Source organism: Gorilla gorilla, chromosome 18 (genome assembly GCF_029281585.2).
Source record: "Gorilla gorilla gorilla isolate KB3781 chromosome 18, NHGRI_mGorGor1-v2.1_pri, whole genome shotgun sequence".
In the NCBI taxonomy this organism is placed as follows: Eukaryota; Metazoa; Chordata; class Mammalia; order Primates; family Hominidae; genus Gorilla; species Gorilla gorilla.
The window spans coordinates 98,917,817-98,936,767 of NC_073242.2; the positions used below are offsets into that span (position 1 = coordinate 98,917,817).

The window sequence follows — 18,951 nt, forward strand, 5'->3', positions numbered from 1 at the left end:
AAAAAATTAAAACAGGCCAGGCGCAGTGGCTCACGCCTGTAATCCAAGCACTTTGGGAGGCCAAGGTGGGCGGATAACCTGAGGTCAGGCATTCAAGACCAGAGTGACCAATATGGAGAAACCCATTCTCTACTAAAAATACAAAATTAGCCAGGCATGGTGGTGCATGCCTGTAATCCCAGCTACTTGGGAAGCTGAGGCAGAAGAATCGCTTGAACTCAGGAAGCAGAGGTTGCGGTGAGCCGAGATCGTGCCACTGCACTCCAGTCTGGGCAACAAGAGCAAAACTCCTATCTCCAAAAAAAAAAAAAAAAGAAAGAAAGAAAAATAGGCCAGGCGCGGTGGCTCATGCCTTTAATCTCAACACTTTGGGAGGCTGAGCTTGGCAGATCATCTGAGGTCAGGAGTTGGAGACCAGCCTGGTCAACATAGCGAAACCCCATCTCTACTAAAAATACAAAAAAAATTAGCCTGGCATGGTGATGTGTGCCTGTAATCCCAGCTACTCTGGAGGCTGAGGCAAGAGAATCACTTGAACCTGGGAGATGGAGGTTGCAGTGAGCCGAGATTGTGCCACTGCTCTCCAGCCTGGGCAGCAGAGCTGGACTCGGTCTCAAAAAAAAAAAAAAAAAAATTAAAAACATTAACCGGGCATGGTGGCATGCACTTATCATCCTAGCTATTCATGAGACTGAGGTAGAAGGATTGCTTGATCTGAAGAGGTCGAAGCTGCATTGAGCTGTGATCGTACCACTGCACTCCAGCATGGGCAAAGGAACAAGATTCTCAAAAACAAAACAAAGTAGAAATTTGGTTGGTTTATATACTTTTTTGATAAAAAATTTAAATCAGGCTGGGCATGGTGGCTCACACCTATAATTCCAGCACTTTGTGGGGCTGAGGTGATTGGATCACCTGAGGTCAGGAGTTTGAGACCAGCCTGGCCAACATGGTGAAACCTCATCTCTACTAAAAATACAAAATTTAGCTGGGCATGGTGGTGCGTGCCTGTAATCCCAGCTGCTTGGGAGATTGGGCAGAAGAATTGCTTGAACCCGGGAGGCGGGGATTGCAGTGAGCCAAGATCATGCCACTGCACTTCAGCCTGGGTGACACAGTAAAACTCCACCTCAAAAAAATATATATAAATCACATATGAGAAATTGTTTGGTAAATAGAGATTACTTGAGAAAAAATGCAAGTGTTGGATTGTAATGCATTGACACCAGCTTGATGTTCTTAGAGCAAATTAATTCTTAGTGAGGAGGAGAAAAAAATTAATCTGATATTTTCATTTATAATGTACTACTAAATTGAAGTTGACTAGAAGATTATTATTAAATTAACAAGATGGAACATATCTGACAAACTTAATGTCTGTCCTGGAGACATTTTGGACTGTTTTTGGTGGGACTAGACTTAAATAAAATTGGAACAAGGCCAGATGCGGTGACTCACACCTGTAATCCCAGCACTTTGGGAGGCCAAGCCAATGGATCACCTGAGGTCAGGAGTTTGAGACCTACCTGGCCAACATGGCAAAACCCTGTCTCTACTAAAAATAAAAAAATTAGCTGGGCATGGTCGTGTGTGCCTGTAATCCTAGCTAGTTGGGAGGCTGAGACAGGAGAATCGCTTGAATCCAGGAGGCGAAGGTTGTAGTGAGCCCAGATTGAGCCACTGCACTCCAGCTTGGGCAATAGAGCAAGACTCTGAAAAAAAAAAAAAAAAAGGATTGGAACATAAATAAAATTAACCTTTGTGACCTTTGCGCATATAGCCGTAGAAAGACTTGTGTCTTTGCATGAGCATTAGACTAAATGTCCTTTTACTGTTTGTCTTTACCAGTAGACATACTTGTCAGTGGTCACCTGAGGATAGGTAAAAGACTCTTGCTCAACTTTCTCTACCTAGTCTCACTTTCCAGAAAGGGGGAGAAGATAATAAGCATTACTATCTAAATACATTTTAAGAAAAATTGTAGATCTGTTAAGCAGTAACTGTATAGGTGATATATTTATTTATATGTAATTTCTAATTGAATTATAATATAATCTTGTCTGTAAACATGGACATTTTTAGATCAAAAATACTATTAATAAAAATATAAGCCAGGTACAGTGGCTAGTGCCTATAATCCCAACTACTCAGGAGACTGAGGTGGGAGGATCACTTGAACCCAGGAGTTTGAGGCTGCAGGTACTCACTCCAGCCTGGGTAACAGAGTGAGACCCTGTCTCTAATTGAATGAATGAGTAAATGAATGAATGAATATTTTTAAAAACAAAAAATACAGACTGTACATTTTTATTTTTATTTATTATTATTATTATTTGAGATGGAGTCTTGCTTTGTTGCCCACGCTGGAGTGCAGTGGCGTGGTCTCGGCTTACTGCAACCTCCGACCTCCACCTCCTGGGTTCCAGAGGCTGAGGTAACAGGTGCCCTCTACCATGCCTGGCTTTTTTTTATTTTTACTTTTTTTGTATTTTTAGTAGAGACGGGGTTTCACCATGTTGGTCAGGCTGGCGAACTCCTGACCTCGTGGTCCACCCACCTCTGCCTCCCAAATTGCTGGGATTACAGGCATGAGCCAATGCACCTGGCCCATATTTTTATTTTTATAGGATTAACCGAACAATCCACAACAAACTAAATTGACAGTGATAAAGCTAAAGTAAGATTATTTTCTTCATTCATTCAGCAAACATTTGTTGATTACCTACTGTGCAACAGGTGATAACAACATCTGCCTTCACAGAGCTCATGATCTAATGGAATTCAAAAGCAAGAATAGTAGTTGACTATTACAGGATCAACTTAACACTAATGGTTTTTCAAAATGTTCTATGGGATATTCTTAGATTACTTTTAAATGCCTGCCCTGTGCATGATCTGAAGTTTTGTCTCAGTCAAAATTAGGTTGTAGGCCGAGTGTGGTGGCTCACGCCTATAATCCCAGCACTTTGGGCGGCCTAGTAGGGAGGATCACTTGAGCTCAGGAGTTCAAGACCAGCCTAGGCAACGTAATGAGACTCTTGTCTCTACAAAAAAATTTTAAAAATTAGTCAGGCATGGTGGTGTGTGCCTGTAGTCCCAGCTACTTATGGGGCTGAGGTGGGAGGATTGCCTGAGCCCAGGAGGTGGAGGTTGCATTGAGGCCTGATTGTACCACTGCACTCCCACCAACAGAGAGAGACCCTGTCTCAAATAAGATAAAATAAAATAAAAATCTGGTTGTTAGGGGAATGGTATTGGTATTAGAATTTAGGTGAAGATAGGTCCAAAGAACTCATGAATAAATGATTCATTTCTCAAACTACTTAGGTAGAATAATAAAACATGGAATGTCAAAAGTTAAATGAGCACTTTCCCCGCTGTCAAAATAATCAGTTTTCATAGGAATTAGGTTTTTAGTCAAATGGCTGTGAGGCAAGTTGAAGTAAGACAAGAAAATTGCAAATATTTTTAGATGAAAATATTTACTTTCAGCAGATTTTGAGACAGTCTTGCTCTGTTGCCCAGCCTGCAGTACAGTAGAGCGATCTCAGCTCACTGCAACCTCCTCCTCCTGGATTCAAGCAATTCTTGTGCCTCAGCCTCCCAAGTAGCTGGGATTTACAGGCATGTGCCACCATGCCCTGCTAATTTTTGTATTTTTAGTAGAGACAGAGTTTCACCATTTTGGCCAGGCTGGTCTCGAACTGCTGGCCTCAAGTGAGCCACCTGCCTTGGCCTCCCAAAGTGCTGGGATTACAGGCATGAGCCACCACACTTGGCCTTTCAGCAGCATATTGACTGACAGCAACAACAAAAATTTATGAAGGGAGCGATCCAACTTATAGACCATGTGCCATTTTAAAAGCTTCTTTATAGCCAGGATTTCTTCTCGATATCAAATTAAGAAATTTAACAGCTATGCTTTCTGAAGACTCTTTCCATAGAGCTTCCAAGTGGTAGTAAACTTTTAAATCAGGATTTGGCTATGTGCTCAACTCAGAAGACTGTCATTAGCAATAGCAGTAGGTACCACTGAGTGCCCTGCGGACTCAAGTAGACAAAAAAGAAGAAAGAAAAGCAGTCAAGGGGGAAAGGTAGATACAGTGAAGTGGTAGAATCTTGCTATATGTTGCCTCTAGGTATAAATCTAGAACTAACTACTCCTGAAAATGGAGGTAGTAGGAGGTGGGAAATAATTTTTCATTTTGCTTGGGAAATTTGGTTTGTAAACCTAAAATAGCCCTTATTTCTGGAAAAAAAAAAAAAAAAAGATGTTTAAAGTCCAGTCTAAAAGAGAATTGTGTCCATGTGGCAACTTGTCATATTCAAGTTTTCTAATTAATTTAGTTTTCTTTTAATTTAGAAAAGCAAAATTTATTAATCACTGGGTGGTATTTTCTAATGAGAAGCTTGAACTTAGTTTAAGAAAGAAGTGCTCTGACAATCTCATAGTCCTTAAGAAGTTCTGAGACTTTATATTGTCAGATAGCTAAATGCTAAGAGGAGAGTGTAGTTTGTAATTGAGTAGCTTTATCCTCCTGGAGATTTTTAAGCTGTATCCTATAATATACTCTGGTCAGGTTGGGTAGTATGATTCAAGGCACTTGGAACGGTCTTGGGGAATATAGCTTGGTAATTGAACTGCTTAAGCTTATCATTAATATTTAAGCTATAGTTCCAGGCCCATTCCAGAGGTCCCCCAGCCAATGCGCTTCATAAAAGGGAAGATATATCTTAATATACCAGTTTTGTATCTCATGCTACCATTGTAGCATCAAAAAAATAGACATTTAAATCATGGCTAATAATCAACAAATTTTAGAATGAAATAGTTGGTAAATTTTGTGATTTTAAACTTTTCTTTTTGTGTGTGTGTATGCAGCAATGAAAACTACTGGATGTAATTTAGATAAGGTAAATATTATCCCTAATGCCCTGATAACTCCACTCATACCAAGCAGTATGATTAAGAGTGAAGATGTTACTCCAATGGAAGTAACAGCAGAAAAAAGATCTTCCACTATTTTTAAGGTAAGCTGTATTGACTAGTGCACAAACCTCCTATATAAAAATTGCTGTCTTTTACTTTTCCTATTTTTTTATCATATTTTTACTTTGGATGCACTTAATGAATTTTGCTGTAAAGAGGGAATGCTTTATACTTCAGCAAAATTGCCCACATAGTGACTTCCAATATACAAGGGAGGAATTAATATGTTGTATGAGATATTGATGAAAGTACTAATTTTAGCATTTTCAGAATTAGAGATGTTTTTATTTTTTTCCCAGTCTTTTCCCATAACTTTCTGTTTCTTTTTTTTACTTGTCTTATCCCCTGTAATGTTACTGAGGAGCCACAAAATTGAGATATTTTGATACCTGCTCTTCATGAACCATAAAATTAATGTGTTCTGATTACCCTTAATTCAGCTAAGCATATCAATAGCCGATTATTCTACTTCCTTGTTTGACTATCTTTGCTTGTCGTACTTTTAAAAAATATATCCCAAGGAAAATGAGACATCATGTTATGGAGAATTGTAGTCCTGTACCTGTTTTCTAAATGATAATAATATAGAGTGGAAAGCTGGTCCTGCATATATTTTTAGAGCAATAGTGATTTTTGATGTATGTTACAAACTTGTTTAATGTTTATATATTCATAATATTTGGGGATTTTTATTTTTTAGACTACAAAGTCTGTTGGATCAACTCAGCAAACATTAGAAAACATCTCAAACATAGCAGGAAATGGCTCTTTTTCATCACCATCATCTTCCCACCTACCTTCTGAAAATGAAAAACAGCAGCAGATTCAGCCCAAGGCATACAACCCAGAGACCCTGACAACTATTCAAACCCAGGACATCTCACAGCCTGGTACTTTTCCAGCAGTTTCTGCTTCTAGTCAGCTGCCCAACAGCGATGCACTATTGCAGCAGGCTACACAGTTTCAGACAAGAGAAACTCAGTCTAGAGAGGTATTACAGTCAGATGGCACAGTGGTTAATTTGTCACAACTGACTGAGGCGTCACAACAACAGCAGCAGTCACCACTACAAGAACAAGCACAGACTTTACAGCAGCAGATTTCATCAAATATTTTTCCATCACCAAATAGTGTGAGTCAGCTTCAGAATACTATTCAGCACCTGCAAGCAGGGAGTTTTACAGGCAGTACTGCTAGTGGCAGCAGTGGAAGTGTTGACTTGGTCCAACAAGTTTTAGAGGCACAGCAGCAGTTATCTTCAGTTTTATTTTCTGCTCCAGATGGTAATGAGAATGTTCAAGAGCAGCTTAGTGCAGATATTTTTCAACAAGTCAGTCAAATTCAGAGTGGTGTAAGCCCTGGAATGTTTTCCTCAACAGAGCCAACAGTCCATACCAGACCAGATAATTTATTACCTGGAAGAGCTGAAAGTGTTCATCCACAGTCTGAAAACACGTTATCTAATCAACAGCAGCAGCAGCAGCAACAGCAAGTGATGGAATCTTCAGCCGCAATGGTGATGGAGATGCAACAGAGTATCTGCCAGGCAGCTGCCCAGATTCAGTCAGAGTTATTCCCTTCAACTGCTTCAGCAAATGGAAACCTTCAGCAATCGCCAGTTTACCAGCAGACTTCTCACATGATGAGTGCATTGTCTACCAATGAGGATATGCAAATGCAGTGTGAATTGTTTTCTTCTCCTCCTGCAGTTTCTGGAAATGAAACTTCTACAACTACCACACAGCAGGTTGCAACCCCTGGCACTACCATGTTTCAGACATCAAGTTCAGGAGATAGAGAAGAAACTGGAACCCAAGCAAAACAGATTCAGAACAGTGTCTTTCAGACCATGGTCCAAATGCAACATAGTGGGGACAATCAACCTCAAGTTAACCTTTTTTCATCCACAAAAAGTATGATGAGTGTTCAGAATAGTGGTACCCAACAACAAGGTAATGGTTTATTCCAGCAAGGGAATGAGATGATGTCACTTCAATCTGGAAATTTTTTGCAGCAGTCGTCTCATTCACAGGCCCAACTTTTTCATCCTCAAAATCCTATTGCCGATGCTCAGAACCTTTCCCAGGAAACTCAAGGTTCTCTCTTTCATAGTCCAAATCCTATTGTCCACAGTCAGACTTCTACAACCTCCTCTGAACAAATGCAGCCTCCAATGTTTCACTCTCAAAGTACCATTGCTGTGTTACAGGGCTCTTCAGTTCCTCAAGACCAGCAGTCAACCAACATATTTCTTTCCCAGAGTCCCATGAATAATCTTCAGACTAACACAGTAGCCCAAGAAGCATTTTTTGCAGCACCGAACTCAATTTCTCCACTTCAGTCAACATCAAACAGTGAACAACAAGCTGCTTTCCAACAGCAAGCTCCAATATCACACATCCAGACCCCTATGCTTTCCCAAGAACAGGCACAACCCCCGCAGCAGGGTTTATTTCAGCCTCAGGTGGCCCTGGGCTCCCTTCCACCTAATCCAATGCCTCAAAGCCAACAAGGAACCATGTTCCAGTCACAGCACTCAATAGTTGCCATGCAGAGTAACTCTCCATCCCAGGAACAGCAGCAGCAGCAGCAACAGCAGCAGCAACAGCAGCAACAACAACAACAGAGCATTTTATTCAGTAATCAGAATACCATGGCTACAATGGCGTCTCCAAAGCAACCACCACCAAACATGATATTCAACCCAAATCAAAATCCAATGGCTAATCAGGAGCAACAGAACCAGTCAATTTTTCACCAACAAAGTAACATGGCCCCAATGAATCAAGAGCAACAGCCCATGCAATTTCAGAGTCAGTCCACAGTTTCCTCACTTCAGAACCCAGGTCCTACCCAGTCGGAATCATCACAGACCCCCTTGTTCCATAGCTCTCCTCAGATTCAGTTGGTACAAGGGTCACCTAGTCCTCAAGAGCAGCAAGTAACACTCTTCTTATCTCCAGCATCCATGTCTGCCTTGCAGACCAGTATAAATCAACAAGATATGCAACAGTCTCCTCTTTATTCCCCTCAGAACAACATGCCTGGAATTCAAGGAGCCACATCTTCGCCTCAATCACAGGCTACTTTATTTCACAACACAGCAGGAGGCACAATGAACCAACTGCAGAATTCTCCTGGCTCATCTCAGCAGACATCAGGAATGTTCTTATTTGGCATTCAAAATAGTAAGAAACTCTAATTTTTCATTACTTAATTGGTCGTTATTATTATTAGAAGGAAGCAGAGTGCAGTGGTGCGATCTCGGCTCACTGCACCCTCTGCCTCCCAGGTTCAGGTGATTCTCCTGCCTCAGCCTCCCAAGCAGCTGGGATTACAGGTGTGCACAACCACGCCCGGCTAATTTTTGTATTTTTGTTAGAGGCGGGGTTTCACCATGTTGGCCAGGCTGGTGTTGAATTTTTGACCTCAAGTGATCCGCTGGCCTTGGCCTCCCAAAGTGCTGGGATTACAGGCGTGAGCCACCACACCTGTCCTGTACAGTTGTTTTAAGAGTACAGATTGTAGTTAGAACTCTATCACCTATAGAATATCAGATCTTGTACAAGTTATTTGGCTTTTATGGGTCTCAATTCTCTCATTTAAAATGGTGATAATATTACATACTTTACATGGATTTGGGGAGGATTAAATATGGCAATGTATAAAAATGTGTGTTTGCCATTTTAAGCTATAAACTTAAAAGGAAAACGAAGTCAGAATGACAGATAATACCTTACCCAGTTGAAGTAAGTAGTTTCTAAGGAGGTAGAAACTCATCTTTAATGTTTATATACCAAGGAATTTATATAGGACTTTTGATATTTAAGCAAAGTTGTATTTTTAGACTGCTTAAAGGAAACCTAAGATGAATTCCAGTGCCAGTCTGTGAAAACGTTTTTCTTGGACTATCTATCAGGTGCCTAACTTTTAGTAATATACAAGGAGAATGCAGTAATGAATTTTCCCCAACAACTAATAAATATCTTTTCATGAATCTTTACTAATCAGATAGCTTCTATTTTTAATGTTTCTGCAGACTGTAGTCAGCTTTTAAGCTTCTGTTTTCAATGTCTCTGCAGACTGTAGTCAGCTTTTAACCTCTGGACCAGCTACATTGCCAGATCAGTTGATGGCCATAAGTCAACCAGGCCAACCACAAAACGAGGGCCAGCCACCTGTGACAACACTTCTTTCTCAGCAAATGCCAGAGAATTCTCCACTGGCATCCTCTATAAACACCAACCAGAACATCGAAAAGATTGATTTGCTTGTTTCATTGCAAAACCAAGGGAACAACTTGACTGGCTCCTTTTAACTGGATATGTAAGTATTGCATTTTGGCTTCTTATTGAAAAGCATCAGATTTTATTATTCTTAACAGATTTAGGTTAAGTAATAGTAGTTCTAATCTTTTAAAATGTGGCTTTCTCACAAGGTGATACTTTTTTACTCTGAATAAAATTATTCTGAATGATAGCTTATGGTCATATAGTTAATACAGACCAGGCCAGGCGCGGTGGCTCATGCCTGTAATCCCAGCACTTTGAGAGGCCAAGGTGGGCGGATCATGAGGTCAGGCGATCGAGACCATCCTGGCTAACATGGTGAAACCCCGTCTCTACTAAAAAATACAAAAAAAAAAAAAAAATACAGACCAAACATCCCTAATCCAAAAATCCAAAATCCAAAATGCTCTGAAATCCGAATCTTTTTGAGCGCTGACATGACATCTCAAGTGGAAAATTCCACACCTAACCTCATATGATAGGGTCATAGTCAAAAGTCTGGCTCACAACATGCAGTTTATTTGGTGTCCCCAAGGGTAAAAAAGATCCTCCCAGCTCCCTTCAGCTGTGATAGATTTTTTTAGGTGTATGTGAAACAGAAGTGAATTTCATGTTTGGACTTGTGTCTTATCCCCAAGATATCTCATTGTGTATATGTACATATTCCAAAATCCAAAAAAGAAATCAGAAACACTTCTGATCCCAAACATTTTAGATAAGGGATACTCAACCTATATTGGACATTCCTTCTGCCTCTGAGCTTCTTTGCCTTGGAATAACAAAACATCTGATGAGTATGCAAAATGTGTTTCCTTTGTACTATATATTGGATATAATCATGCCTCACTTATCCCTTCCTCCAGAAATAAATATTGAGTCAGAAAAGTCTGTGGAAGATCAAATATGATAAAGTTTTACTTACAGTGCCATAATATACTTTAGGATCATTCAGGGTGTCAGAAACTTTATAAATGCTTCCCTCCCTAGTAAGTTACATTAAACTTTTTCTCTTTTTTAGAAATTCCACGAAGAAAATCCTGATTCCAAGATGTCCTGAGATCTTGTGGTTCCATATGAGAATTATTACTTTAAAAACAAAACAAAATATGAAAAACTGTGTTTGAGTAAACTGATAGATTTTACTCTGACTGCAAAAGAGCACACCTATGCTGCTTGTTGCAGTGACTAACCACCAATGTTAACATCTTCATATTTTATATTCCTAATAACAGTGATGACTGAGAATCTATTTGAGTTTCCAGCTGGCAGAATTAATTGTTATTATTTTCCTAGGCGCAATTTCCTTAAACGTACAGTTTAAATTCAAGGCTGGACCACTCAGTTATTATTGCTATTAGAAAATAATATATCATGTTTACTTTTGTTCTTCATTATTTTCTTTCCTGCATTGTTTTAGTCAAGTAATGGCTTTTGAAAAAGTAAGGTTCAATAATAACTAAGGCTGTGATTTTTTTCAATATAAAAGGCACAGCTGTTGGCCAAAGTGAAGGAATCTTTTTTCAGTTTTATTGGAGAAACTGAAGGGTAACATTCTAACAAGTAAACTGTATGTGCAGATAAAAGTACTCTTGATTTAACACAAAGGCAGATGATACACTTATAAAACTGGGAACAGCTGGAATGCTATTGATTTTATTTTTTCAGAGAGTTGTTAGTTCTCTGGGTTTCTACTAAGGGGTTTAGCCATAACTGTGCATAGAAAAATAATTATCTTTATCTGTAAAAAATGAAGGGGATAATATATGATAAATTATGTTCTGATATCCTCCTACAGTAGTTTAAATTGACAGAAAAATTTGAATGTTTTCTTCTTAACCCAGTCTTAGGCTGGTATTCCCTTTTTATATATATCTATATTACTTTTCACCTCTTTTTCACTTTACTTTAGAGAACTATTAATATACTACTGGCTTCATGACCCTGTAGCATCTTTGGCCACTTTAATCTAGGGTGACCTAGCAATCCTGCAGCACAGGGCAGAGAGTACTGTCTTAGGAATTATTGGGAGTTGATTCCTGAGAAACAACACATTTTTCCCCATGAACGGTGCTGTTCTGAAGTCTTCAAATTTTTCCCTCTAATAGGAAACAGTATAAATTTTAATTAAAAAAAAAAGGCAAACTAAAATTTTTTGAAATATCACTTCTCCCTGATCTGCAGTGAGTATAAATTCACTTGTCACCTCAGTGCTTTACAGTTTGAAGTGGTCACTTACCTGATGGTTCCCACAAGCCTTAGGCTTTACAGGGTCATATCATTGACTTAAAATGAAGAATTAACTTGTGTTACATCTATAAAGAGCAAAATAACACACTCCAGAACTTGGCAGTTGTAGCATTAGTTATACAGTTTTGGGTGTTCTTGCCACCTTTGGGATGCCTGCTTCTCACTACCACCTGTGTCTGGACACATGCTTATGTCTCATTTTCCTTTTGGCATGTGGAAAAGCTGTCAATGCAGTGTAAGGCCAACGTGTGTGTGGCTTCTATGTGTTGAGATAATGTTTTGGTATCCTTGTCCGTTTCATTTATTTTTTAAGTGTACAAAAAATAACCTGTTAATTGTTGAAGGCTACTTTTCTGTTCTTTTTTTTTTTTTTTTTCTATCCTGTACATTTAGTTGAACTGTGTGGAATTGTGGTGTTGGTTTTGTTTACACAGCCAGATTTTTCCTTCTTTTTGTTTTGTGATGATCTTCCTTTATTCTTTGAATGTGCTCTTTTGTCTTTTTCTCTTTTTTCTCATGTTTTCTTCCCTCCACCTCCACCCCTTTCTTTCTTTCTCTCTCTGATTGAGAGGCATTGAATTACGTTTTCAGTAGTACAGGCTTCTTGCCGATATGAAGGGAACTTTTCAGAAAGAGACCTACTCTGGGTCATTTAATTTTGAATACAGTTTTCAATCGTTCAAGTTTTGGATGGTTTATATCTAACGTGTGTTTCATTTTTTTGGAAAGCTATATTTTGTATTTAGGAAATGGTATACTATTTTGCTATTTGTACTGAGTGAGTACATTGGCATAAATATAGAAATTTATATATATACATATATATAAACTATTCTTTTTTGCCACACATTTTTGTGGTAAATTTGTGAGTTTGTCTGATGTTCTACCACAACGTGGCGTCTGATAACAGTGAGGGGGGGTGGGGTTTGTTATGTCTTTATTGAGTATTTAAGTATCTTTTGAAACAAATGACCTGTTCATCTGTGGCCATTCCATCAGGCAGTTCCTTGATGTCAGTAGTGGGCTAAAGGCAGCTTACTGTGTGTTTGCTGGAGCTTTCACTCAGCCAAGTGTTAGAGTCAGGAAACCCATTGAGGCAATGGCGTCAAATGGTGTTTCACAAGAATGAGCCATTCAGTCTTTGCTCACTATATATTTAATATTTTATTATTGTTGTTATTGTTATTATTAATTGGCTTTCTGTATTCTATGCCTTTTATTTATAAAGACACTAAGAAAACCCATGTTTGTAATTTTAATAACATTTTTCCCATCTTGTAATATCCAGAGCTACTTTATAAATTCTCTGAACCAAAAGTATTTTCCTCAGTGTATCTCTTCTCCCCCAGCCCCTATTGGGAAAAATTACCCAGTATAGTTCAGGTTATGAGGAGGATCAGCCACACAATCCAGTGCTTCAGTTTGAAAATGTAAAACTCTAACCCTAAAGTAGGGTTGGTTGAAATTTCAGACAAAGCAAACCCAGCAGGTATAAAAAGTAGTATAAATAAAAATCTGTAAGTTATTTTTGAATTTTCTGAACTTTTTTCTAAGAGATTACATAGGAGACTAAAGAAATCTATCTGTTCACCAAGTTCTAATTAGGATGATTGTTACTACTGCACTGTGGATGAAGTGGCGACTGGCTTGTGTGCTGACTTCTGTGGTTTAGCAAGAGGTTTATTGTTATCAAATGCTAATTGGCAATGCCAAGTCACTGGGACCAATTTTCTGTTTTATAATATCTAAGTTTAGAACAGAATATATACCTGAACTGTAGTGGTTTGATCGGATGGAGACAGAAAACCCGATTTTTATTCTCATAAATTTTGTGGTTATTTATACAAGGGCTGTGCTATGCTACCATATTCTTGTTCAATAATAATAGGTTTGTTGTTTTTTTTACATTGTTAAATGTTCCTTACCCCTAAAGGTCAATGTTAAGTACAACATTCTGAAAATACAATTTGGCTACAAAGAGTATTCATCTTCTTTGAAGCTCAGTGGTTGATATTTGTGCTAATAATGCAATTTCCTGATTACTGTTACAAGTTATAGCTACATATGGGAGAGACTCAGTGAGCCAGCAAAGGCCATAGAAACAACAATTTATTAAATGTATTTATGGCAGAAGGACCTAAATAAACTGTGAGCCACCTTTTCTTCTTTATATTGTTACATTTAAGTGTTCTTGCTTTCAGCAACTCACATTAATGCTTGGAGCTTATCTCTTTCTCTTCTCTCTCTCTCTCTCTCTCTCTCTCTCTCTCTCTCTCTCTCTCTCTCTCTCTCTCTCTCTCCCCCTCTCTCTGTGTGTGTGTGTGTGTGTGTGTGTGTGATTCCTTATTGTCATTCCATTATATATCCACACCAACATGGGTGACGATAATTCAAAGTCATATTTTGCCTCTAAGCTTGATCATGTTACCTTTATGATTAAAGTATCATGTTATTTAGCCAATGCAAATCTGTTTTAAAACAAATAGTTTTAAAAAAGAACAAGTTTTTAAGGGCTTTATTATAGAAGAAGTATTAATGAAGGACTTTCCTTCCTCCCTCCCTTTCCTCCCCTCCCTGCCTCCCTTCTTCCCTTCCATCTCCCCCTCCTCCCTGCCTTGTTTCTCCTTCCCTTATTCCTCCCTCCCTCCTTTCTCCCTTCCTTCCTTTCTTCCATCCATCCTTCCTTGCCTTTTATTTTATTTTTATTTTTTGTAATATCACATGTGCTGTAGTTTGGAATTTTATTCTAGTGCATTTCTTGCTCATCAGAACCTCAGCTAATCTACCTAGGAAAAATAGTATCAAAGGAAATGAGAAAGTTGTATCTGAGTCCCTCCAGAACTAAGATAATTCTTTTTGACCATTTAAGCCTTTATAAATGCTTGTTTTAGGAAAGTGAATCTGTTAGATGCATCAACAAATAATGACCAGGACAAAACGATTTAATAATTAAAGTCTCAAATTCACCATGGTTATACATTTTCACCAGAAATAGTAATCTTACAATTTTTCATTTTTCTGATGAAGATTTCTGTTCCAATATCTGTTTCCTAATAGATTTTTTAAATTAATTAGCTTTCCTCTGCTTTATGACCATAGGTTTTATCCCTAACCAAGACAGCTGTCTTATATCTGCATGCTTTAGACTGTGTGGAGGGACTCCATGAAGAAAGACCATAGGTTAGAAAAATAACTCATAGTATATACCCTAGTAAGTGGGTTAGTAGAATCTCATAACATGTATTAAAAAGAGGTTTTCTTCTCTGCTTGTTTGTGTCACTAGAGCAAAATTGTAGAGATAATGCTCATAATGCAGTAAATATCAGAATAATATCTACAATATCATTTGTGGATGGTCCCAGGTCCCAGTGCTCTAGTTACTTTACTTCTTTTTTTTTTTTTTTTTTTTTTTTTGAGATGGAGTCTTGCTCTGTCTCTCAGGCTAGAGCAGTGTGTGATCTCAGCTCACTGCAGCCTCCACCTCCCAGGTTCAAGCGATTCTCCTGCCTCAGCCTCCCAAGTAGCCAAGATTACAGGCACCCTCCACTAGGCCCGGCTAATTTTTTTTGTATTTTTTTAGTAGAGATGGGGTTTTGCCATGTTGGCCAGGCTGGTTTCAAACTCCTAACCTCCAGTGATCCACCTGCCTCGGCTTCCCAAAGTGCTAGGATTACAGACATGAGCCACCACATCCGGCCTAATTACTTCTTTAATCCCCATTTATTTTTATGCCATTCTAGCCTCATTTATTAATAAAATTATGTTTTTACTTTCTCTTTCAGGAAATTTTTAAATTAATATTTTATATCTAGATCAAATGCTATGGAAAAGTGCCTTTTTATCATTTATAATTTCATTTTTCACTATTTCCAAAAACACATAAACAAATAGTTGCAGTAGGTCCCAGCTTTCACTTTTTCCATTTAAACCTTCTTTTCTCCATTTCTTCCCTTTGGCTTAAGAATAAAAGAGAAGGTACATTGCTAGAATTGTTTCTTTGGGAGAGGGTAAAAGATTACAGAATTAGACTGTTCACCCTTTATATAAATTAAATTTGTCTTCATCTCAACCAGCTAATCGTAGGTCTTATCTGAATACTGATGAGAATTTTAGCATCTGTGAAACTCCATGCACCAGATGTGTGTAAATTTTGGGAAGAAAGTGTTGAAAGCATTTTCTCTTATGTTAATTAGATGGAAATAAATCACTAAAACATAGTTTAGGTAAAGCCTGATTATGCCACTTTTTTTTAACTAGACAGGGCAAAGTTGTTTATGTTAATGTACTTCTTGTCTATCCTCAGTTAATTTACCTAGACAAAAAGTGTCAAAGGAAATGAGAAAAAGGTTATATCTGACTCCCTCCAGACCTAAGATAATTCCTTTTGATCAGATACAGTCAGATGGAGTGCCTTGGTTTTTGTTAATTTTGCCTCTATTCCAGCTCCTTACCACAGCGGTGGTGCTTAAAGAAAGGATCATCAGCAACAGGTCAGGATAGTTTTACCTTTGGGATAGGGCTGCTTTCCCCGTGCTAGTATTTCTGTGACTGTTAGTGGCACTGAGGACTGCAAACTTTTATGCAATATTCTTAATACCCTATTGATATTATGCACTTTAATCATTCCAAAGAAGCCAAGAATGCTGTATAGTGATGATTCCTTCCTAATAAATTCATCTTAACTATTTAGAATGTTATGTCCCTTTTCTTTTGGATAGCCAACTTGGTATAAATGTTATATGGATTTTTCTAAAATGACTGTATAGGACTTAAGACTTTGAAATGTAATTTACTTATAAGGGGAAATAATTATGCTTTAGCACATCATTTTAGAAACATCACATTTTAGAAACATTCAGCTTGCTAACCTACATGTTTGGGAATTCATTAAAACCAGTTGTCTATATATTTTGTGCCATGTATATAAGAACATTACAATATATCTTTTTCTACATATGTAGTATGTGCAACCAGTGGTTCTCAGAGTATGGTTCTCAGCCCACCAGCTAGTATCAGTATCACCTGGGAACTAGTTAGAAATGTAAATTCTTCGGCCCCATCCCAGACATCCTGAGTCAGAAACTCTGGAATAGGGCCCCGCAGTCTGTTTTCACAAGCCGTCCAGGTGATTCTGATGCACACTTTAAAGTTTAGGAACCACTGGGCTAAGACTCTGTTGAGATATAGAGTTTTTCTTCCACTTAGACTGATACAGTTATACATTGTTCTTCATGTAAATTCAGCTTAACCTGGTTATCTATAATCTTTTATTGGCAAAAGTTTATTCTCAGTACTGCCTATAGAGATATAGTGTATTTTATGTACATACACAATTAGTCTAATTCTTGATAATTCAGTTAATTTAGTTTGGCATTTTCCTACCACTTACTAAAAAGTTTACATTAAATGACTGATTTAAATATATAGGTGCAATGTTCTATGTTTATTTTAATTGTTATGACATTTAAGTAGCTAATATAATTGACCGGTGCTAAAGTCTCCTGTTTATCCATAAAATGGGTACATTATGGGCAGTGTAATACAAGCTTTCTTTTCATTGCCTAGTACTTTACCAGCAGACCACAGTTTTGCCCTGGCTAGACCAACCCTCAGAACAAAATCATCATTCCTTGTATTTACATTTGTATCTGAGATAGTAAACAAGATGGCTGGCCAGGTCAACATGGCACCTTAACTTATTTTTTTAATAGGTAAAACTTCTTCAAAAGTTGCTTGCTTTGTATAAGAACTAAGCTATCAGTAGAGATATAGCTATCCTTGGAGCTTATGTTTCAGACAAGAATTATTTACTAAAATAAATAAACAAGATAACGCATTATACAATTTGGGCATTTCTCCTTTCTCAAGTGTATGCATCATGGTAAATATAAACTAACCACAAGATAGGTAGATTGATTCATTTCATTTTAATCTCCTTGTGTAATTCAGTACCTCCATAATTGTTCTAATCTTCTTCCCACTGTTTACAAATTACCAGTTAATTAACTCATGAAAGAAAAATTCACATATCAGAATAAAAATAAATGTATACTCTATAAAAATCACCACTGCTATCTTTCCTTAATACTAGCAGTGGAAATGTAAGTGGCTTACTCTACAAATTTTGGTGCTGGCAAATACATAGGCAAACTGTTGGGAGCTGCTCTAGTTACATTCCTCCCTTCTTATTCCCTTTTTCTCTTCCTCACTTTATTGCATAACATATTCCTGTACCCAAAGCATTCTACCACAGTTCTATTTGACTCCCACTTGTAATAACTCCTTTAAAAAATTCCGTGTTTAACCATATGACCCTGCTTGCTTACTCGTATTCTCCCTCCCTGTCCCCTTCCTTTCTCTCTCTTCCAGAAGTCATTTGCCTGGTTTGAAATATTTTGTAGGGATTGCTTATTATTATTATTTTAGCTGATGAACCTCAGGACAACATCTACACACACACACATACATACACGCACACAAAATCTCAGCTGTTGAAGAGTGGGCTTGGAATCAGACTTCTGTGTCCAGTAAAAAACTCCTGCACTGAAGTCATTGTGACTTGAGTAGTTACAGACTGATTCCAGTGAACTTGATCTAATTTCTTTTGATCTAATGAATGTGTCTGCTTACCTTGTTTCCTTTTAATTGATAAGCTCCAAGTAGTTGCTAATTTTTTGACAACTTTAACTGAGTTTCATTCACTTCTTTTACTTAGTGTTTTAAGTATAGTACCAATAATTTCATTAACCTGTTCTCAAGTGGTTTAGCTACCATTCTGCCATTTTTAATTTTTATTTAATTTTATTTGCTTGAGCACACTGATCAACCACTGAACTGCCTTCTTCCATTGTCCTGCAGTGATATAAGGGTTACATTTTTGTGTATATGGCTTTCATAGTTGGGATTTCAGAGCACTGATACCAGATATTTTCAGTTTGTTCTCTGGGGGAATTTCATTTGCATCTATGTTTTTAGCTATCTGTGATAACTTGTTAAATATTAAAAAGATATTTTGCTTCTATTGGAACATTTGTATACTCGCAACTATATTTCTGTAAACAGCTGCAGTCAAAAATAAAACACTGAAAGTTTTCATTTTGCAGTGGATAGCTGTCTTTTTTTTCCTCAAACTTTGTGAATGGAATTGTGTGCATGAACAACAGTTTTGAGCAGCATGAGTATATGGCTGAAATTATAAAATCATTAGGGAGGAGGTGTGAAATATAGACATATTTCTGAGTAGTTATTTTGTGCCTACCATTTTGCCAGGTAGAGTGTAAGTGACTCAGTGTGACAGAATTTTTGTTTTATATATAATTTAAATGTTTCATGTTTAGTAAAGCAATACATATACACGGAGGTGCTTTTGATGAAAACCAAGTCTCCCCATCCCTCAGTCCCATGCCCAGAGACAATCTCTGTTTA

General features: G+C 37.8%; 1 protein-coding gene across 11 annotated transcripts in view; it reads left to right on the forward strand.

Annotated features, from left to right (window-relative positions):
- The window catches only part of NFAT5 (nuclear factor of activated T cells 5), a 141,115-nt gene extending 122,494 nt beyond the window's left edge, over positions 1-18,621 (forward strand). For all 11 annotated transcript variants that reach the window (XM_031002553.3, XM_055366291.2, XM_031002555.3 and 8 more), the window contains 4 exons: positions 4,883-5,031; positions 5,691-8,178; positions 9,073-9,316; positions 10,298-18,621. In XM_031002553.3, the coding sequence (XP_030858413.2) occupies positions 4,883-5,031; positions 5,691-8,178; positions 9,073-9,308 (2,873 nt within the window). In that variant the 3' untranslated portion in view covers positions 9,309-9,316; positions 10,298-18,621. The remainder of the gene's footprint in view (positions 1-4,882; positions 5,032-5,690; positions 8,179-9,072; positions 9,317-10,297) is intronic.
- The last annotated feature ends 330 nt before the right edge of the window (positions 18,622-18,951 follow it).